The 23,175-nt window shown below is 45.0% G+C and overlaps 1 protein-coding gene across 1 annotated transcript in view; it reads left to right on the top strand.

Moving 5' to 3' along the window:
* SMG1 (SMG1 nonsense mediated mRNA decay associated PI3K related kinase) overlaps positions 1-23,175 on the top strand; it is a 1,634,890-nt gene that overhangs the window by 1,250,045 nt on the left and 361,670 nt on the right. Inside the window, exon 51 of the mRNA XM_078665250.1 lies at positions 11,627-11,853. Coding sequence (XP_078521376.1) covers positions 11,627-11,853 — 227 coding nt within the window. The remainder of the gene's footprint in view (positions 1-11,626; positions 11,854-23,175) is intronic.

A 23,175-nucleotide genomic window follows, 5' to 3' on the forward strand; every position in this document is an offset into this window, starting at 1 on the left:
GGGATACATTTGAACATTTGCTTAGTTTTAAAGGAAAGAGCACTAGCACTGGTTAGCAGGGACCTAGTGCACTACCAGTCAACAACACCAGTAAAAGTGAGCAGAAAGTGGAGGTGCCCATGTAAAAAAGTGGCACGTTCCTACACTGAGTACGAATCGGCGCTACTTCAACCAATTCCATACCCCTGTCCAGTTGAGCTGCAGCCTTTGAATATCCCATCTTACTCCAATACACTGCCCATTGCTCATGGAATGGCCCACACACTACATAGGTTACTCCAGTATTGGAGCTTTCATAGATTCACATTCCTGAATCATTTCCCGTCGTCAAGAGTCTCCGGTTCATAAAAAAGCAATGCTTAGTAGTATAGCAAACTGAAAAGAGGCCTAGGCCCATTTCCCTTTTGCAACCCACAACCCATAACCCAAACTTTTCCCTGAACCAATCCGAGCTCCTCACCCTCTAAAACCTTCCTGAGAGAACCTTTTGCCCCTCAGATTTTCTACTGCACGTTGTGCTAGGGAGTCCCCTTTGAGCTCTGCTCAAACTCTTCAGTTCTACTCAATCTGGATTGGATTTGAGAGTTTCTTCTTATTTAGATTTCATTATTTGGATTACTCCATACTATTTCTCCTTCTTTTACAATGGCTGACAAGGAGGAAAAAAGGTTTATTTAGAGCCTGTGCCACATGTTCAAAGAAAAGGCTCTATACAGATGACCCTTATAAGGATTGCATCTACTGCCTTTATACAGACCATCAGGGAAAGGATTGCAAGGTATGTAGTACCTTTTCCAATAAAACTTTGAGGAATCGTGAAGGAAGGCTTTGACTATGGCTTCAAAAGCCAGGAAGGAAGTCATGTCTAGTGACAGTGAGGCGAAGTCTTCATCTTATAGGAGATCTCAATAAAGAAGTAGATCTCCTCGGACTCATACCTCAGGGGAAAGCCCTGAGAAGGCCCTTAAAAAGCCCACCCCGGGGTCTTCTGGACGCAGTCCCTCTAATTCTCCTTCAAGCAAGGAAAAGGAGAGCAAGTCTCATGCTTCGGGAGTTAAACATGCAAAGACGGCAAGCTCAGAGCCCTCAAAAACACTCCCTAAGGTCAAGCTTTCAGTCAAGAAGCCGGCCTCCACACCTCCTGAAGAAAGGTATGGAAAATCTGCATTGTTGACGGGATCATCGATGAAGAAAATGATGTCGTTGATGACGAAATCTGAGGTAAAAGTTACTTCAAAGGCTTTATCGCCATCGACAGTACCACCGTCGACGACAGTGTCGACGCCGAGATCTGTGACGACGATGGCGACTACGGCTACGATCACGACGACGATGACAGTAGAGTCGAGGACGATGATATTGTCGGCGGTTTCGACGGCGATCTCGTCGACAGGCTCGTCGATGAGGGAAAAACCCCAGAAAAGCGGTTTTTGGCCAGGAAGAGGACAATTACTCGAACTTACCTCTCCAAGTAAGGTGTGACGCCTCTGGTACCATCTCACTTGTTGGAGGAGGAGAATCAGAAGAAGGGGAAGATGATGGCGGTCCTTTTGGTTACGCTAGTAGCCTGTCGCAGTTGCACTTGAAGTACCAAGAAGGTGACTCAGAGGACGAATATGAAGAATTTTAAGATCGTCCCTTGCAACAATACCGCCAAGAGTATCGGGAAGAGATGACGAGTGTTCCATCTTCTTTGTTAAAAGATCTGTAGTTAATGCTTGAGGATAATAAAGAGATATCCTGTACCTCATACCTCTAAGGAATTTCCAGTGGCTACACCTCAACCATGCTCTGTACAAAGTACGCCAGTGCGTAGGCGAGAGATCTTACCAGAGCCCCTGCCTAGATCTCCACCACCGAGATCCCAACAGGAACCAGGGACCACGGATGATGAGCAAGAAGAGGGAGAGATTACGGACCCTAGCAGAGAGTGGGACGATTATCTCATTCCGTCGCCTTCACCGAAGCCTGTTGATTCTCCACCTGAGGACATCAGTGGTTTTCATAACCTGATGGAGAGAGTCACAAACAGATTCGCACTCACCATGTCAACGGATAAAGCTGAATGTTTCTTGTATGACTTCAAGGAACCTTATCGTAAGACAGTTCGGTCCTTACCGATTGTCAGTCATTTATGGGAAGAAGGCCTGAAAGTCATGGAGACACCGGCAACGGTGACTCCAGTACTCGTCAGACTGGACAAGAAGTTTAAAGCGCTTTCCGATGCTCCAGCTTGTCTTTTAGGCCACCCCAAGCCGGACTCCGTTATTACCCAAGCGGCTCAGCAGAAATCAAGAAATCCATTGGCTCCTATTACGACGCCACCGGACAGAGAGGGTAGAATATTGGACAATGCGGGGAAGAGGTTTTCCTAATGTCTGCCCTTCTAGTGAGAGCTGCGAATGCCCTGGCCATTCTGGGCAGGTACGATAGGCAGATGTGGTGCGACCTTTCGCCTTACATAGACCGCATACCAGAGACGGATATACAGGAGGCCGGGAAGATTCTGCAAGAGGGGAAGAGGACTTTGGCTGAAGTCATAGATTGCGCTATGGACATAGCGACCACAGCTTTCAGATCTTTGGGAGGAGCAGCAGTACTACGCAAGCAAGGATGGTTAAGGTCAACAGCGTTTAGACCGGAGGTCCAAAATAAGATCTTGGACCTTCGTTTCAATGGAGAGGATTTGTTTGGCAAACATATAGATGAGGCACTGTAGAGTAAGAAAAAAGATACTGATACAGCAAAATCATTAGGAACACTACAATATAGGAAAGTTCCTTTTCGAGGCTCTAAGGGTAGAGGCCAGTCGTCTTACAGAGGAGGATACCAGCAAGGACGATATTCATTTTACCTCACCTCATCTCAGCCCTACCGTCAGCAGTATACGCAGCGCCAGTCAGGAGGCTCCACAAGATCTACTCCTAGAGGTAAAGGAGGTCGTCGGGGGAAAGACGACACCCGACGACAATGACAACCTTCAATATCCGGCTACACCGACTCCTCAGATGTCACATGTTCCCCTAGGTGGAAAGATTGCTTATTATTTCCAAAATTGGCAATAAATAACTATGGACCAATGGGTCCTCAACATAATTCAATTCGGTCACACTCTAGAACTTTTACAAACGCCCCCTTGTACGCCGCCGAAACAACAAGAGGTCAAGCACTTACATCAGATGCGAAGAGAGATTCGGACAATGCTCCGAAAGGGAGCAATAGAACCGGTGCCGAACTCCCAGAGGGGAAGGGGGTTTTACTCCCGATTTTTTTCTAGTCAAGAAAAACATTCTTCAATGGCGTCCTATTCTAGACCTCAGATCCCTAAACACCTATCTCAAGAAGCAATCTTTCAGAATGGTTTCTCTTCAGGACATCCTTCTACTTTTAGACCCAGGAGATCATGTGACCACATTAAACCTACAGGATGCGTACTTTCACATCCCCATCCATCCTTCCCACAAGCAGTACCTTCGGTTCATGGTAGCTGGAGAACATTACCAATTCAAAGTACTGCCGTTTGGCCTGAAATCAGCCCCAATATTTTTTACGAAATGCCTGGCTCCAGTGGCTGCTGTTCTAAGGAAACAAACACCAGGTATTTCCTTACCTTGACGACTGGTTGGTCAAGGCACCATCAGCAGCATTAGCCCGATCGTCAACAGCGGCTTGCGTGGAGTTGTGTGCCAGGTTAGGTCTGACTTTAAACGAGGAAACATCATCCCTTCAACGACCAAGAAACATCACTTTCTTGGGAGCAATTCTGGATACAGAGAGAAACCAGGTGTTCCCCTCCAAAGAAAGGCAACTGCGAATTATATCTCTTTTCCAAGACTTTACCAAAAGAAAGTGTCTTTCAGTACGCAAGTACAAGTCATTGCTGGGAACGATGTCATCTTACATTCCCCGCTTACCTTGCTGCAGGTTAAGGATGCGTCCGTTGCAAGAGCAACTAGATCTACAATGGAGGACATAGTAGAAGTGACGCCGGTCATGGTTCAAGCGGCGAGATGGTGGACCCAAAAGCGGAACGTCTCGCAGGTTCTTTCATTCCTTACAGATCTAGCTCCCCTGATAGTTACTACGGATGCGTCCTTAGATGGATGGGGAGTATTCCTTAAAGACCTCCAAGTCAGCGGCCGCTGGAAGTTGCACGAGCAACAACTACACATCAACTTACTAGAACTCAGAGCCGTCCGCTTGGCGTTGCTGGCTTTCCTACCAAGGAAAAGATCACCTGTGTTAATAAGAATGGACAACACAACAGCAATGCACCTCTTAAACAAGCAGGGAGGAACAAGATCACTCTCCCTGTCTCAGGAGGCCCAGAAGATATGGGAATGGGCACGAGATATACATCAGCAGAACATCTCCCAGGGGACCAAAACGTCAAAGCAGATACTCAGCAGGCTCAAATCCACCTGCCACGAGTGGGAGATCGACCAAGGGATTCTAGACAACATCTTTCAAAGATGGGGAGAACCGACAGTAGACCTATTCGCAAAAGCGGAGAACAGAAAATGCCGGATCTTCGCAAGCTGGCTTCCCCAACGGGGATCTTGGGGGAATGCGTTTTTTATGGCATGGTCAGGCGTCTTTGCCTATGCCTTTCCTCCAATTCCCCTACTACCACGAGTTCTTGTGAAGATCAAGAAGGAGCCGTGCAGGATGATCCTAATAGCCCCATGGTGGCCCAGACAACACTGGTTCACTGAGCTTCTGCTGCTGTCGGAAGTCCATCCAATACGCCTGCAGCCAATACCATAGCTTCTGACGATGTCCCAGGGACAAGTGCTCCATCCGGACCTGAAATCATTGTGCTTAGCAGCCTGGCTCCTGGGCACTGTGAGTTTCAACATCTAAAGATCTCAGAGGAATGCAGAGACATCCTTTCAAAGGCCAGAGTGGATAGTATGAACAAAACCTACAGAATGAAATGGAAAAGATTCTGTGGTGCCAAAGATGTAACATTCATCCTCTGAATTCGGCACCTCATGAGATTATTCCATACATTTTGCTTTTAGCTAAGTCCGGTTTGGCTCATGCAACTATAAAGGTACATTTAGCTGCAATATCACGCTACAGAAGAACCTCCTCTGCACCGTCTCTATGGTCTGCGAGAATCATTAAACACTTCATAAAGGGATTGTTCAGAGTTTTTCCCTCCAAGAAAGCCTCCACCACCTCTCTGGCATTTGAACATAGTTCTTCAACAATTAATGAAGCAGCCCTTCGAGCCAATACACAGGGCAGATCTCAAATTCCTATGGTGGAAGGTGGCGCTTCTCATCGCGCTCACTTCGGCCAGGAGAGTGGGGGAATTACAGGCTCTCACAATTCAAGACCCTTTCATGCAATTTTAGGAGGACAGAATGATTCTCAGGACTAATCCGAAGTTTATTCCGAAGGTACCAACTGACTTTCATTTGAATGAGACACTAGTCCTAAAACGTTTCTTTCCTCAACCAACAACAGCGGCGGAAATAGTTCTACATTCGCTGGACGTCCAGCGATGTCGCAAATTCTATTTACAAAAGACTAGACCCTTCCGCAAGTCTTCACAACTTTTTGTCGCTTTTAGCACACCCAGGAAGGGCTTCCCTTTATCAAAATGTGGAATTACCAGATGGATTTCCAATGCGATAGTATATTGTCATCAAGCTGCTGGAAAGCCTCTGAACGCACAAGTTTGTGCCCATTCAACGAGAGCAGTGTCCACCTCCACTGCTTTATTGCATTGTTTGGTAAGAGTGATTGCAAGATTAATATGCAAGATTCTAAATTGAATAGGTATAGAAAGATTGTCTTAAGTAACTATACTAGAAAAAAAATTAAAAAAAATATGTGCTTTATACTACTGCTCGCTATTCTGATTCAGGCATGTGAATCTATGAAAGCTCCAATACTGGAGTAAGAAAACAAGTTACTTACCTGTAACTGTAGTTCTCCAGTATTGGAAACTTTCATTGATTCACATGCTACCCACCCTCCTCCCCTGAGATGCTCACCTTGGATTTAGCACAAAGAGTGTTTATGGCACGAGTGCGCGAAAATCTGAGGAGCAAAAGGTTCTCTCAGGAGGGTTCTAGAGGGTGAGGAGCTCTGATTGGTTCAGGGAAAAGTTTGGTCTTTTACATAAAGTTTATGGGTTGCAAAAGGGAAATTGGCCTAGGCCTCTTTTCAGTTTGCTATACAACTAAGCATTGCTTTTTGGGTCTCGCTGGCAATGCATCCGCAAGGATGCATTTGTCCAGCTGGAGACCAATAGCGATCAGTCTGGGGGGAAGGATGGACCAGAGGGTGCACAAGCTTTTTCAGGCTGGATTCGTGTGCGCGAACGCGCACGTCTCCTCCGTCCACGCGTGCGCACACAGCCAGACACCACAAGCGCGCTGCTTACTTTCACGTTACATCCCCCCACCAGTCATCGGATCTTTTTACACACGCATGCATGCATGCATACATACACACAGACACACGCGCACACACAGGCACAAACACACACACAGACACACTCGCACACGCACACACACGCGCGCGCACATGTCCCCTCCCTCTCCCTCAGACCCCACTCACCGAGTTCTTTTCGTGTGTCCCTCTCTCCTTCGGCAGGCAGCGGCAGGCAGCGGGTCATCCTCAGCAGCAGGCGGGGCTCTCCACGAGCACGGGAGCCCCGCTAGCTGACACGCAAATCTTCCGGCAATCTTCCGGCTGACGGGCACAGGAGCGCTTCAGCACAGGAGCGCGGGGTATGCTCCCGTCTGCTTCCTGTCTTTTTTGCGGCCCCGCCCCCGTCCCAACACAGGTTGCCTGGCTTCCTGTACAAGCCGGGCTGCGGCGGTGAGTTTTTAGCTCGAGACAAACCATGCTGCAATTAACGTTATACTTTGCAAAGTGTTTTTTAAGTTTTTACAGAAATCCATCTGAGCAATATCTTATTACTTGCGAAATGTTTTGATCTGCGCACTTCAAAGGTATGACTGTGCGCGTCACGGAATAATTTTTTGCTTCGGTGGCTCGTGCGCGGTGCCGTTGGAAGTGGCTGTTGGCGGCATTGTTCTTTCATTGAATGCTGGCCTAGGATATTTTGGAATTCATATAAAAAATAATACGCCCGAGGTGTGTGCTTGGGTCCCTGGTTAGCTTCTTACGGCCCTTCAGATCTGTTGTGTCCACCGATTGCTCGCCTGCCGGAGGCTGCGGCTCAAGGGGACTGCCACCTCTTCCACCCCGGGCAGGGTCTGCTGTCAGCGCCACCAGCCGTGGCACCGAGGAGGGGCTCCTTTTTGTTCACTCTCTGATATGACTGCCGCTTTCAATCCCGAGGAGAGTACCCTTCCCGCAGCTGTTACACAGGGCCTCTTGCCACCAGATTGTCAGGTGTTTTTATCCTAGCTGGCTGTTAGTAAATAAACGGGGTGCTGTTCATGGCACGCCCGTGTGCGCCCTCACTGTCTGATCGTGTGCAGGAGGGAGGGGTGGAGGCTGCCACAATACATATGCTCGTCTCCTTTCATTGATGCGGACTCTGGCTGGTCCTTTCTATGCCTGCTTTTGGTTATGCGTGGATCTGATAAACGGAAATGCTGTCCTATTGTTGCATGTTTAACGACATTGACAGCTCGGCGTTGCTCGGTAAGAGAGCCCCATTGATGGCGAGGGGGTGAGATATTCATGTCATCGCTCGGAGTCTCTAGCGCCTATGAAGCAAGGAAGCTCACGGAGTGCAGATAGCGCTCCCGATGGACCCTGGCTCTGCCCTTCCCCGCCCAGTAAGCGCAGGATGCTGGGCGCAGCCCTGGAGGAGAGGAGGTGGAGGGTGGGGTTAGCAGGCAGCAGCATTTCTGGGCTCGTCGCATCTCATTGTTTTGGCAGCGACTGCTGCGGAGGAATGCCCGGTTCCTGCTCGGAGAGTGCCCCTTCCGGTGTCCGGGGTGCTGATGGCGGACGGATCACGTGAAGCATAGACGAGGATTGTTCTTGGCGGGGAGCTGCTTCGTCCCCGGCCTTCTCTGCAGCAGGAGCCGCCCTGACCAAGTGGCGTGCCAGCCAGCGCCTGCACTTGTTGAGTATGCTCCCCGAGTGCCTGGGCATGCCCTGAAGGTGATTAGTCGAATCCGACCCCTATGCTTGTGCCATCAGAGGGCTCGCTTCCCTCGGTGAAAGGACGTGAGATGTGCCTGCTAGCATGGAACAGTACATTGTGATGGTACTTGGGCGGCTCTATCTTTTGTTTAGCGATGCATTGCTCCTTTCTGATCAGGCAGTGTGAGGAGGCACCTCGTACTCGGTGAATGATCTGCTGTTGCCTAAATGTGTCTGGCAGGGGGGTTTGCAGTAGTCCGCTGCGGTCTGTGATGTCTTAAGCAGTGATGCTTTGCTGGCGAGTGAAGGGGACATGCCATGTCACCTAGGTTCTGTAACACGGTAATCAGTGCATGTAAACCGTTTCTGAAATGAGGATGCAGAAACAGCACCTCAAGAATACTTGTACGAAACATTGGCCCGTGTCAGTGTCCTTGTCCTGTTTACAATGCACTTGAAGCTGGCCCTGTGTAGACAGGGCTCTATTAACAACGCTGTTAGCTTTCCTCCCCACGTCCCCTCACCCTTTTGGAAATTCCTTTTTGGGTCTCGCTGGCAATGCATCCGCAAGGATGCATTTGTCCAGCTGGAGACGTATAGTGATCAGTCTGGGGGGAAGGAGGACAAGAGGGTGCACGAGCTTTTCTTCCTGGATTCGTGTGCGCGAACGCGCACGTTCCGTCCTGCGCCGCCCTCCCATACTCCCAGTCTAACGCGCATGCATGCACACAGACAGACACACACACACGCGCGCGCACACGCACTTACACTTACACAGACACGCAGGCACCCAGACAGGCAACCCCCTCCTCCTCCCCGCCCAGTCACACACGCATACACACAGACTCCAAGACGCACGCACGCTCACACACATACACAGCCCGCCGCGCGCGCGCACACACATGCCCCCCCGCCCTCGCAGGCCAGCCACAAAGCGAAGCCCCACTCACCGGCAGCAGGGCTCTTCCTCCCTTCTTCGGCACCGGGGCGCAGGGTAGGCTCCTGCCTGCTCCGGTGATGCAAACAATCGCGGCTCTTCCGGCTCTTCCGTGGGAGGCGGGGTAGGCTCCCGCCCTCCTACTTCCTGTTTCCAGTTGTCCTGCCCGGCCTGCCTGACTTCCTGGTCGCAGGCCGGCGGCGTTGCGCGGTTCCGCTTCTGGGATGCCATGTAAGTTATGTAAATACAAAACATATTGCATTACAAATGCTATAGGTATCACATTTGCGAAAGTTATAACTATTGGCATTGTAAATGACAAAGCTATTAATTTAGCTATTTAAAAAAAAACACATAAATAAAAACTTTGCCATTTACAATACCAATAGCTCAAACTTTCCTAATGCGAGACCCATTGCATTGCAAATGCTTGTTTAGTGTACCAGAGACTCCCGTCTCGACGAATGGGAATGATTCAGCCATGTGAATCTATGAAAGCTTCCAATACTGGAGAACTACAGTTAGAGATAAGTAACTTTAACCCCTTCGACGCTCATGACGAGCTGGGCTCGTCATGAGGTAGCCTCCTCGCACGCTCATGACGAGCCCAGCTCGTCATGAATAAAGGGGTTTACAAATTCTCAGCGTGCCAGCTGAATTCCGCCCGCACGCATGCGGTTAAGTAACTTGTTTTCTTATTCCATACGGATTCTGATAAATACCCCTATGATCCTGGGGGTCAAAATTACTCATCCTTATACCGATGATAACGGATTAGTAAATGCTGGTTACCATTTGGGGCATTGTATCCCAGGCCTTTGGAATTCTGTTGCATTGTAATCTTTGAAATCAATTATTATTTCAAGGCCATCATGATATATATCTTCATTTTTATCCAAGTCACAACTGCACAGCTGAAATAGGTCTACTTCAGAATTAACCTTTGGCAAAAAAAACTGCCCTTTGAAAAAAATCTATATTTGTTTTCACCGTGATTTAGACACCCCTGAATATATCTGTATATGCTCCTAATGACTTAACTGAAGAGGTGATACATTGTCAACTGCATAGCTCCCAGTGCTGGGGCTTTTAGGAACTTATTTCTCCCAGAACCCATGACATTTAACTTCCATCCCAAAGTATATTTCTTATGTCTCCTGGTTGGGAAGGCATGAGCTTTCATCTCACCTTCTGACTTCTGTAGTATTCCAAATTCTGACCCCGAGTACAGGTTGTAGCTCTTGTTGTGAAAGCTCTTGAGATGCTGCCCGTCCCTATCGATGAAGTGGCAGCTCATACACATTTGCGGCTCTACTGGAAAGTCTGAGCGGTATTTCTACACTTTTTCCCTTCTCTCATTGCATTTGATGAATTACTCTGACTGGCAAACCAATATTTGAAATATACAAAGATGGTGATGGCATGCGCTCCATTTTATGCATTTTTTTATCTTTTAATCTTGATTCAACCGCTGCTCAAAGGCTTTGAAAATGTAGTGTGCTGGCTTGCCCCGTGCTCTGTCCTGGTAGCACAGCCGAAAATTCACTCTTCAAACTGGTAGGTAATCGCTATTCCTCCAGATTCAAGCCGCTACAGCTATATGTGAATTCCATTTCAGGACGTTTACACTGAAAAACCAATTTGAACTATTTTTTTTAATGCTTTTTGAAACACTTTTTTAAGCCAATTTGACCCATTATAATCCGTATTTAATTACGTAAAATCTTCAATGTTCTTACAGAGGTAATATAATTCCACACTTTTAATGCAGCAGAAATGCCCATCCAGGCCTTATTCTGTAACATGTTAGAATTCATTTTACATCCTTGGGAACCCTTCATATATAAACCCAATGCATTTTGGGGAGTTGCACCCTTCGTCAGGGGACTGCAATGTAAATCAGAATAAAACCCATTGGTTAACCAAATTACATCTGTAAGAATATTGAAGATTTTATGTAATTAAATACGGTTTACAATGGATCAAATTGGCAAAAGAAAAGTGTTTTTAAAAAAAAAAGTGTTTCAAAAAGCGTTGAATTATTCAAATTTTTTTTTAGTGTATACTTCCAGAAATGGAATTCACATACAGCTGTAGCGGTTTGAATCTGGAGGAATAGCGATTACCTACCAGTTCGAACAAACAAATATTTGAATCATTATGGATTGAATGTTATGGATACATTTTTTCCAAAATGTTTGTATTTTTGTTTCTATGAATTGGCCTTCTTCCTGCCTTGGAGTGCTACTTTATTTCATTCTTTATTTAATATTTAATTAATGAGTTGATTCAAAGACATATTGCATGGAAAAAATCAATAATTACCAACCTAAATACCTGTACCTCCACTCTAAATCTGGTAGACATGAACAAATGTAACCAAACATACAGCTGTGTTTAGTGCTGAGTTTGCCAGTGTCATCCAAGGCTGAGTTTCTCATCCTTAAGCAATCAACAAAAAAAGTTTGAGAGCAAGATTTTGGGATCGTGGTAGTTTTATTTAGATTTGGTGTATGAAAATTTTACATTTAAGTAGCTTGCTGATCTTTTCTGTATTTTCTGCCGTTTTATTTGGATCTTAATTTGAGTTTATTCCATATATAGGAATTGAATTCGAACTTCCGACAGATCATTTTTCCTGAGGCTCTACGATGCTTAATGAAAGGAGAGTACACCCTAGAAAGCATGCTTAATGAACTGGACAACCTAATTGAGCAAACAACTGATGGAGTCCCTCTCCAGACCCTTGTTGATTCTCTTCAAGCCTATTTAAGAGATGCAGCAATGGGCCTCGAAGAAGAAACACATGCTCATAACGTTGATGTTGCAAGGTAAGGCTATTTATATAGTAAAGTGGAGGTATTCTTTTGAGGTTCCTGCTTGGAGTAATGTGGAAAAGGTTGAATCTTCTTTTCTGAAAATGTTAGAATTTGTTTCTTTTTGCTCAGATGTAATGTCTTGTTCTGAGAGGTGAGCATTCCAAAAATTATACTACAGATAGGAGTCTCAGATTATGTAAATCAGTGTACAACTGTGCACGTAGCGTCTTGCTCTAGCAACCACTTGTTCAGTACCTGCCAGGCATTTTTTGACCTAAATTGGTAGGCCACTATCCAGTAAAGCAATCTTTCAGTGCAAAACTGCAGATAGTATTAGAAGGAATGCCCTGCTGTGAAAATTAATGTTCTTTTCCGCATTGGAAAGTATTGTTGCATCGGATCAATGAGTAATTTGTGCATATGATTTTAAGTTTTATATCAAAATGTTCATTGTCTATATATACTAGACATTGGATAATCCAACATCTTTACTGACAACATGTTTCATCCCTCAGACATTCTCACGGCTATTATTGAAGTATGAATCAAAGATTATGGTATATTCAGCTAAGTAATAGAAGGTCTCCAAAGGGTTTTTGATATAGGGCTTTAGGAAGAATGTCTGCATTGGGTTGTCCAGTGATAAGGGGGAGATGGAAGATTTAGGCCAGTGTACCCATCATAATACAAGGGTATTTCTAGGTAAAGGCTCCGTCATTTGTGCTCCAATGCGCATTAAAAAGGTGATGAAATGTAATTGCCACTCCCAAAGTGAAATGCTGGAGGAAGGAAAGGCAAAGCTTTGCTATGATAGGTCCTTAGTTACCTGTATTTATGTCGATAGAATACATATTGATTCCACCTGGACACAGGTTACTATGCCCTGCCAGATATCAGGGGGTGGTCTTTCACAGATCTTGTTCCTACTCCGAGTCGTCAGGTAAGTCAAAGTCCAAAGTGCCTCACAAGTGGAAGAAGGATTTCACCCCCTCTTGCCAATCAGGCAAGAAGCTATGCCGCCGGTACTCGTTAGGACCCTTCTTCCCTGTTGTCCTCATACTTAAAGGCCAATTCAGTGGATGATCTGGACGCATTCTTAATTTCCTGGGTTGCTGTTGTCCTCGGAGCAGAAGCACTTCAAAAAGATCACACTACAAATATGCAAGACTTTACCTGCTCCCTCTGGAGCACCTTCAAGCCCTACAAAACCACAGGGGACCCAGTCGCACTTTGACTGGCAGGCCCAACCCCAGCACCAACTGATGCCACCAAGCCTGCTTCCAGCCCCCTTCAGGGGTTGGTCCAGACTTCTGCTCTCACCCCATGCTTAAGCCAATACTAGTGACATTGTGCCGGATCTGATCCTAACACCCCTCTCCAAGCGCGAACCATAATTAACCCACTGGAGACTGATATTGTGCCACAAAATCACCAAGGCGCAACCAACTAGAATAAATTGCTTTCCTACCCTCTTTTTTGACATCTGTACTATCAGAGGTTGGGAGGCCCTGTTTGACTCTGATTCAGACACAGGCCGGGGGAACCAAAATGTTCCCAACAATGTCTTAGGTGGCATCGTCCAGCTCCGCGCGGGGTCGTCCAGCTCCGCGCCAGAAGAGACGTGCGCAGATCCTTTTAGGCGCCACCCAAGCCTGGTGATGGAGTTTCAACCAGGACCGAAGATATGGGCACTGGAGCCTGTGGCATCAGGGCCCTCCAGGACAAATGAAGTGGTCCCTACCCTATCATTAAAAGGAAAGGTGAAGTCACCAACTTAGTTGACCTAGGCACTAGCCGGAGCCCTCACAGGGTCATCCATGTGAACCGCCTAAAGCCTTTTCATGACAGGACTGATGTGGCCATGCTGATGGTCACAGATGAGAATCAGGAATAATAGAGTGAGCATCTCCCTGACCTTCTCTGCCACAGCCCTAAAGATGGGTCAGTTGTTGGAGGTATCGTCTAAGACACCCTCTCTGCCCAACAGCAAGCTGACTGCAGGCAAGTCCTGGAGCAGTATGCTGGGTTCTTTCCATTTACTTCATATCAGACTAGCGGGTTTACCCATGTTATGGACACTGGTGACAGCCTGCCTGTCAAAAATCAAACTGACAGTCTACCAAGTAATGGAAAGCATCAGGGCTGAAGGGAGCAAGAGGCTGAAGCTAGGGGTGATTGAACCCTCTGAAAGTCCCGAGGCTAGCCAAGTGGTCTTAATCCCCAAGTCTCAATTCAAAGTTGCTAACCCAGAGATGAGGTTTTGTGTTGATGATAGAGGTTTCAATTCTCTCACTAAGACATATGCACACTCTATACCATTGGCTAATGAATTTATTGACAGGCAAGGGACAGCCAAGTTTCTCAGTACTTTTGATTTGACATCTGGGTACTGACAGATTGGTCTGATCCCAGCAGCAAAAGAAAAATCATTATCCATCATCCTTGAGCCCAGATATACATTATCAATTCACAGTAATGCCATTTGGACTAAAGAATACCCCTGCCACATTCCAAAGGTTGGGAATAAAGTCTTCGCTGGGTTGAAGGCATTCAGTGCAACATATCTAGATATTCCTGCCTTTAGCTCCACTTAACAGGATCATCTAATCCACCTTGGAAAGGTCCTTAAGGTTTAGTAGAGTGCAGGCCTCATTATCAAGGCAAGCAAGTGACAGATAGGGCAAGGCTCTGTTGTATACTTGGGCCACTTTGTAGGTGGAAGCCAAGTTCAACCCTTACTATCCAAGATCCAGACATTTGTGGACTGGGTAGCTCTACCTGCCCAGATTCAAGTTCTGGGTATTCCTTGACTTGACTGGGTACTACAGAAGGTTTGTGAAGGGGTAATGTACCATTGTTGCACTGCTCACAGAACTGACCTCCAAGAAGTTGCCAAAGGAGGTGGACAGTGAGCTGTCAAAATGCTTTTGACACTCTGAACGAAGCAATGAGTGTATCACTCATTCTAAAAGCTCCACAGATTATTCTAAGCAGTTCAAAGTGCAGATGATGGCTCTAAGCATGGGATAGGAGCGGTCCTATCCCAGACCAACAAAGATGGCCTTGATCAGCCTGTTGCTTTCATTTATTTATTTTTATTTATTTATTTTGAAGGTTTTATATAGCGCGGAAAAGATCCTTGCGGATATCAGAGCGTTGTCCAATAACCAACGCAAGATATACATAACAATAAATGAAGGGGAAGTCATGCATAGCATACTAGACAATAAACGTGGCATACATAACATGAGCATCAATATGATACCAATCTGGGCAGAAACCTGTGACACAATGTTAAGTTGGGTCTTAAACATGAGCGTGAAATACTAGAATGGATGCTAATGCATCTTCAGCGTTACTTTGTCTGTAATCAGGTGAATTTTGCCATGGGAATCGCTTTAACTTCCTTTTTGAAAGAGACGGTGGAGGCATTCAATCTGGTTTCTGTTGGAAGACTATTCCAAATCCTTGGCGCCATTCCTGAGAAGGTTCGTTTATATGTCTTCTTCTTGTTGAATCTTTGAGGTTTCAATAATCGGTTGTCTGCACTCCTTGAGGACCTTGATCTGCCTGAGATTGACAAATTCTCTGCTAGGTAGCTGGGTGTATTGTCGTGTAAGGCCTTGTGTCATGCACGCAATTTTAAGATAAATTCTAGATTCCAACGGGAGCCAATTCAGGGATTTTAAGTCCGCGGAAATGTGGGAGCTTCTTTTCGAGCCAGTGATGAGTCTCGCAGCTGCGTTTAGTGAGGCTCTAAGGAGAGCTGTCGATGCTTTTGGAAGGTCACATAAAGATGCACTTTCATAGTCCACACGAGGTATAACTAGCGCTTGTACAGCCCGCTTGTAGTCATTGACTACCAGGAAGGGTTTCAACTTCCTAAGAGTGTTTATCTGGAAATATGCTCCATTTGGGGCGTTGCTAATGTGTTTTTGGCATGTTGAGATTGTTATCTAGAGTTATTCCCAACGATTTCGCAGAGTCAACAATGGTGGGTTGGACGTTGAGTGCAGTGAGATGTTGGATCAAGTCATGCATAGAGTGAATTTTGGCAGGTGAAGTAATAAGGAGAAATTCGGTTTTTTGAGCATTCAGTTTGAGATGGTTTTCTGCCAGCCATGTCTGTGTGATCGGGAGTTTGGTGTTAAGCCGTTTAATGTCTTCTAGAGTGTTAATCGTGTGATACAGCTGTGTATCGTCATCGTAATATGGTATTGCAAGTTGGAGGCCTGTAGAATTTCGGTGAGGGGTTCCATGAACAGATTGAACAGTGTCGGGGATAATGAGTACCTTTGCGGGACTCCTAACCTTACTGGTACTGGTTTGGATAGGGTGTTGTTAACCAAGAATTTTTGTGTTCGATTATGGAGAAAAGAAGTAAACCAATTTAACACTGACCCTGAAAGACCCATTCTAAGTTTGAGAAGATCTAGTAGATTCTCATGTTTGACCGTATTAAAGGCTGAAGAAAGGTCTAGTAGGATGAGTAAGCATGATCCGTTCTGGTCAAGGATTTGTAACGCATCGTCGATAATGTGCGTCATGGCTGATTCAGTGCTATGACCAGCTCTGAAGCCGGATTGGTGATTGTTAAGGAGGTCAAAGTGATCATTATGTTTAGTCAGTTGGTGGTGTACACATTTTTCAAGTAATTTGGCCAAGGTAGGAATATTGGATATAGGACGATAGTTGTTAAGGTCCAAGGGGTCCGCAGTTGGTTTCTTTAGGATGGGTGAGACCTGTCCGACCTTGAGGGAGTCTGGGATGCGGTCTTGCTGCAGTGAGCTATTGATGATTTTGGTCCATAGGGGTAGAAGCCAAGGGGTTAGGTCTTTAACAGCGTTAGCAGGGAGTGGATCGCTGAGGTGGTTGGAAGGTTTCAGGGCATTGAGAATTATGCCCAAAGCCTCTTCAGTGTAGGTATCGAAAGATGACCAGGCTGCTTCGTTCTTAAGGTCCAGCTTTGAGGGGCTTAGGAGTGGGGAAGTTTGTAGTGATGTTTGCGAATGTGGGCCCGAGTACAATAACAGAACATTTAAAAGATCCTTCTCGATGTTATCAGTCTTCTGATTGAAGAAGGCGGAAAATTCTTCACAGGTGGGATGGGATCTGACTGCGTCTTGTAGCCGTTGAGGTGCTTCCTTAGATTGAGATTTGATTAACTCAGTTTTTTGGGCCGATTTCTAGCTTGGTCTAGTTGTTGGCTGAAGAAGTCTGCTTTAGTGCGCTTAATCTTTTTTTAGTAGCCATTTCTCTTCTTCCTTAATAACTTAAGGTGTACTGTGTTTATCTAGGGACCTGAATCGATATTTCTATTTTATGCCCTTGTCCGGTTATAAATCAATAGTATCCATACAACGGCATAAAAACCCTATTCATAATTCAGTCGTAGCGCATGCTGTCACATTAAGCAAGACTACTCCTCCAGCCCCCTAGAAAGCACACCGAGTTCTCTAAACAAAACCAAGCCTCCAGCAACCTTGGAAATCCCCCTTGCCTTTATTTGGATTTAGTCCTAGAACTCCTGTAAAGCACTGTAAGAACGGCCAGTTCCTAGTGACCTCTTTATTGACGTCTTATGTCCAACCTTACGTCAAACCCGGCACCTTTCAGGTATAAATATACCAACGTTGCCTTAAGCAAACACACGGTGGTGATTCTGGAGCAGCTATCTACTTGCCCGAGAGCCCAGCTGATGCGAGAGCCCACGGACGCTGCCCCTCCCTTTTGACGCGCTGAGAAAGACGCTGTCTTTTCTCCTGCCGAGAAAATCCAGCTCCAGCGTTTCCAGCCTACCCTTGCGGGTGACTGGGATATCGAGTCCTGAGAGAGAGATACCAGCCCTCCTGCTTTCTATTTACCCAGGTACGAAACTGACTAAACCCTTGAAGAGAATTCTTGAGTCAGATTCTTGGCAAAACAAATTTAACTTAAACTGCTACTTACTTACTCCTTCCCACGTATTAGGCTTAGGTCAGGTACACTGGGGTAGGCGTATTTAGAAGCACCAGTTGAGTACGATTAGTCAATGTATATATGTATGTATATATTTTATCTATTTTAAAGTATCATATGGCTCAGAAACCATATCAATGCTTTTACAGTATTATTTTATAATCCTACTTTTACTGTACGCACTTTACTTTACCATGAGCATTACAATCGTGGCAATTCATTTCTCTTGCATGAGGAAGAAGACTGCTCAATAAATAATACCTTTTATTGAAAACGCCCGTCTCTCTTTTCTCTGCATTCTGGTGAAACTAAGTACGCACATTTGACTGAGTGAAATAGCTGTCTTTTGTTTTCACACGACTCTAGAGATATACTCTTATTCAGGGAGAACAAAGTTGTCATGTTTTATGGTTGTCAGAAGCTAATCCCTTCTTGTCTATCCAGGGAGGTTAAACTCCTCCTCGCTTATTCGAGAAAGTTTCTAGTGACCTCTAAGCTAGCTGGCAAAACTTAAGTCTAATATAGTCAGTAGAGACCTAGTTAACCTCAGTCCTACGTCTACACTGCTGAATATATTATTCCAATGCGCAGAGCCTATTGGGAATATAGGCGCCCAACGTTTGGTAAGGCGATAAATCTAACGCCAGACGTTAGAGTAACTCAGTCGTGCTTTTTCACACAGTCCCTTTTTCCCGTAAATACTCTAAAAGACGTCTGAAATGGGTAAAAGGTTAAAATCCGCCGGAACTTAGTAGGAAGAGATTTCTATGTATAGTTTTTGGTTTATTCAACGTTGAAGGATACAGTGTTCCAAAATATTGTGCACCTAATCTTTGTTTCCTTGGAAACCTGCTCTGCAAACTTTCATTAAAACAATGTCAAATAACGGCGACAGCAACGGAACCGGTGAAACTGCAGTAGATGCAAATCAACCGGGTTTCAATGTTACAGGGTTTAATGAAAATGAACCGAATGCTATACTCATTCCAGTCAACATAAGAAAAACTATAACTCTTAAACTTATAGAAAATGGACTATTATCGAGAGGTGGTACAGTCATATTCGTAATTGAGGGACATGAATATCGGCAGACAGAGGTATTCTATTCATGGATAAACTTTCCAGCAGCAAACGCTGTCACACATGAATTCCACTATTACAAAATAGAGGAACCTCCGGATGAGTACACTCCTTTCGAGGAGGTGGAAATCCCATTAAAATACCAAGAGCACCTGCTCTGGTTTAAAGGCGCCCTAAAACATAATAATCACATCACCAGGCTCGGTCCACTAGGTAGACCAGGAGCAACGTGGCCGGTTCTAGCCAGCCACACACCACATCCTGACATTAATAAAATGTCAAGCGAAGAACTCTTAGGTAAAATGAAAGAATTAACACAGGCATATAGAGAGTTGGTTCAATTGGCAATGGAGGATATAACTTTCCTCCAGAAATGGAAAGAAACAGATATAGCAGAACAGCCATTTGAACTTCCCAGAATCATAGAGAAATCCTATGAAGAGCTAGGAAGAGATAGTTTGGGTGGGAAACCAGTAAAACCCCAACTAACTGAAAATCCTGAAAAGATATTCATTAAAAATGATCTAAACACTCCAAAAAAGAGCTGGGATGGAAATAAACAATCCACTCCCAAAGAAAAAAGATTCCAGTCCAGAGGAAGGTCTCCTCGGCGGAGAGAAAGATCTCCGGACCAAGGACACAAGTTTCCCCAGAGGGAGCCCTCTGAGAAAAGATATAACCTTAGAAATAGGGATAATTTGAAGAAACCTGATAGATATCAAGATATTGATACACGTCCCTCTCGATCTTTTCAGACTTCCTCGCAGAAATCGGAAAGAAGAGGACGGTCAGAACACGGGGAAGAGCACGTCAAGTCCAAAGACAAGGAACCTGCTCATCAAAGTAAAAAAATTACAATTTCCAAAAAAGAAGGTAGCCAGTATTAAAGTAATCAAACATGCCGAGGATCCTGAGGACACAGCTGAAAAACGGAGAGTGGGCCCAGACAATTCTAGACAGCGCAGCAGAAGTGAGCATAGCTCGCAAGATGCTGATGAATCTTCTGGAGACAGTGGACACGAATGAATACATTCAGGTGGAAACTGCAGATACCAGAGTTAGCAAACCTCATAAAATATACAAAATAACACTGCGTATAGAGGGGGACAAGACTAGGAAAGTAAGAGGTCTATTTTGGGATAACCTTTCCAAAGGCTATGACATCCTTTTAGCTGAAAAGGACTGGCCACCAGAGTTTGTCAGGGAGTGCCCTCATGGCGAAGAAATGATTATGCCTGCCTTCTCAAATCATATTCCAATTCATAGAAAATATACACTTGCAAGAAAGTGGGCAGTAGCCCAAGCTCCTGCATTATATAAAAATCATGTTGGATGGGATGAGGACTCTCCTCCTCACAAAATCCAGTTAAAATATCAACCAACTGCACAAAGGCAGTACCCAATTAAGCAAGAAGCTAAAAAACAGGTCAGGGAGATCTTAGATCAACTTGAATACCAGGGGGTGATTAAAACATGCACCTCACAAATGAACAGTCCTTTGTTTCCTGTCTCCAAGCCAGACGATTCATATCGTCTAGTTTTGGACTACAGACACCTTAACTCATGTTGCAAGACATTTGCAGTACAAAACTCACATAGTGCAGCACTAATGAATAACATCGTGCGCAAAAAATACGAAACATTAGACATCTCTAATGGGTTCTTTTGTCAAAACATTGCACCTGAAAGCAGGTACTTGACCGCTTTCTCAATAATGGGTTCGCAGAAAAATTCTGTCGACTCCCACAGGGGTTCAAGAACAGCCCAGGATTATTCTCAGCAAGGGTAACAGAGTTACTACAAATGTATGATGATGAGGCATTATCTTATGTCGATGACATCTATCTAACAGACAATGACTTGGATACTCACTTGAAAAGAGTGAACACCATAATACTTGGGTTCGCAGCAGAGCGTTACAAATTCAACTTTAAAAAATCGCGAATTGCCCATCTAACTGTCCTGTTTTTAGGATATGAATTATCAAGTGAAGGCAAAAGCCTAGCAGACAATTTCTTAGAGAAATGCGCTGTAATCCAAGCACCAAAAACGCTGAAAAACTTACAATCAATTCTAGGTTTCCTGAACTTTGGAAGAACTTACATTCTAAATTATGCAAAGAGGGTTAAACCTCTCTATGAACTAATAAAACCTGAATTTAAACCAATCAATTGTACTCAAAAACACACAGAAATGTTGAGATCATTGCAAACAGACATGTTAGCTAAAACAAAATTGCAAACTCGCGACAATACACGCAACCTTGTAATCCGAGTCATCCCAGGAAGATGAGGATTCACGTACCTAACCTCTAATGAGGGAGAAACAGTACCAATAGCTTACAAATCACATTTGTACACAGAAGCTGAAAAAACATTCAGTCTTGCGGAAAACATTGTACATGCGTTCAAACAGCTGTAGCAAAAGAAAGAGCCCAAGCCCAAGGCAGACAGATCACTGTTTTAACAGCAGAATCAGCCTTTGAGGCATTAACAAGCCCACGTAATTTAACTACCGTGGCATTAGATCCAAAATGCATACAATGGGAAAATTCTCTTGCTACGGATAAAGTGAAATACTATTTTGACCCGAACATGAAAAAACTGAAAGATCTAACATATGAAAAAGAATATCCTCTGCCAATCGACATTCTGCCCCTACAACAGTACGCCTGTGTAATATATATAGACGGATATGCACAACCCTCAGTTTGGGGAAAACCAGCTTATAACGCTACGTGCGAGGTTATTAAATGCCGGTGGCGCGGAGGTAAATTGAGACCTCTGGTAACAATGTCACAATCAGTAAAAGACAATTCAGGTCAACAAACTGAATTAATAGCTTTAAAAATGGCGCTAGATATTGCCTATCGCGAATTCCCGACACTAATAGGGTGCGATTCGCATTCCTGCGTCAAATCATACTATAATGACTTGCAGAAATGGGTTCAAAACGGTTACAAAGATGACACAGGTGCCACAATCAAGCAAAAATCGCTTTGGGAACAAGTAGTTTGTTTACAGAAAGAACTACAAAAGACTCACGTGATACATACACTGAGTCATCAGCGTGATGGCGTTCACGTTGCAGGGAATTCATTGGCTGAGACCGCCACAGCGAAAGCAACTAAACTGGCTTCCGTAGCCACAAAAAAGCGTTCAGAAAAATACATAGATGGGGAAACCATGCTGGCGGTAAAAACGTCTTCAAAAGGCGACTGTGCAGCACTACCCGTGAACTATCCACTCAATTATACATACATAATCGATGCAAACTCCGTTCCTTTTGCTCGAATCCCTGGAGTGGGGGATAGAGTAATTCCAAACACGAACAGGAGAATCTTCTTGATTCAAGAAGCACACCTGGGTGAGGGTCTAAGACACCAGACGATCAAGGAATCTCTGAAAGAATTGCAATCAGAATACTGGTGGCCGGGGATGAGCCTGCAAAATTACAACTTTGCAAAGGATTGTCCAAACTGCAACAGAGATCGCAGTAGTGAACCGGCCACAATAGTGCCAGGACCCCTGATAGAAAGCATAAGGCAATCTATACGCATAATCAAACAGGAAAAATGCGTCCCATTGTATATCATTAAACACTAGATTCACTTGAAATGTAGACCCCAGCGCTCGGCTGACGCCAGAACTGTTATAAAAAATTTGCGAGTCTATATCGGCACATACGCAATTGGCATGCTACATTCTGACCATGGTCCTGCTTTTAGCTCTCGAGCTTATAAGGAGGCCATGACCAGCATGGGCATTGTGTTGCGGTACTCTTGTCACTTCCTTCCTGAGGGAAACGGGATTGTGGAAAGAAAAAACCGAGGCAATCTATAACGGCTAGGGTATTCGGTTCGGGTGATGGGTGGGTCAAACATTCAACAAGTGTCCAACGTAGTCTTAACAATCTGCCAAGAAATTCTCTAAAAGGTTTTAGTCCGTACAAACTATTGTTCGGGACTAGAATGCATATCCAGGACCTTGATAGTCAGACTTCAGTAATAGAAGAAAAATGCTTTGATATCAAAGATAGTTTGGCTATTTTACAGGACTTAAATGAAACAAGAAAAGACCTGAGCAACATAAAGCTAAAACAGCAGCCAACAGCCACTGAAGAAAAACCACCTGTCCCAGCAAGGCCTGTCTGGATTCCAAAGATTTGGGAATCTGGTCAGAGAGAAAATCGCGGTGAGAAGGAATTTGGGCCTTCTTACAGAAAAGCAGTACCTGTCTTATCTGTCAACGGAACAAGATCAGTTGTACTACCGCCCCTTGCTGGTAAAAAGGAGAA

The sequence above is a fragment of the Lissotriton helveticus genome, chromosome 10, assembly GCF_964261635.1.
Source record: "Lissotriton helveticus chromosome 10, aLisHel1.1, whole genome shotgun sequence".
Classification (NCBI taxonomy): Eukaryota; Metazoa; Chordata; class Amphibia; order Caudata; family Salamandridae; genus Lissotriton; species Lissotriton helveticus.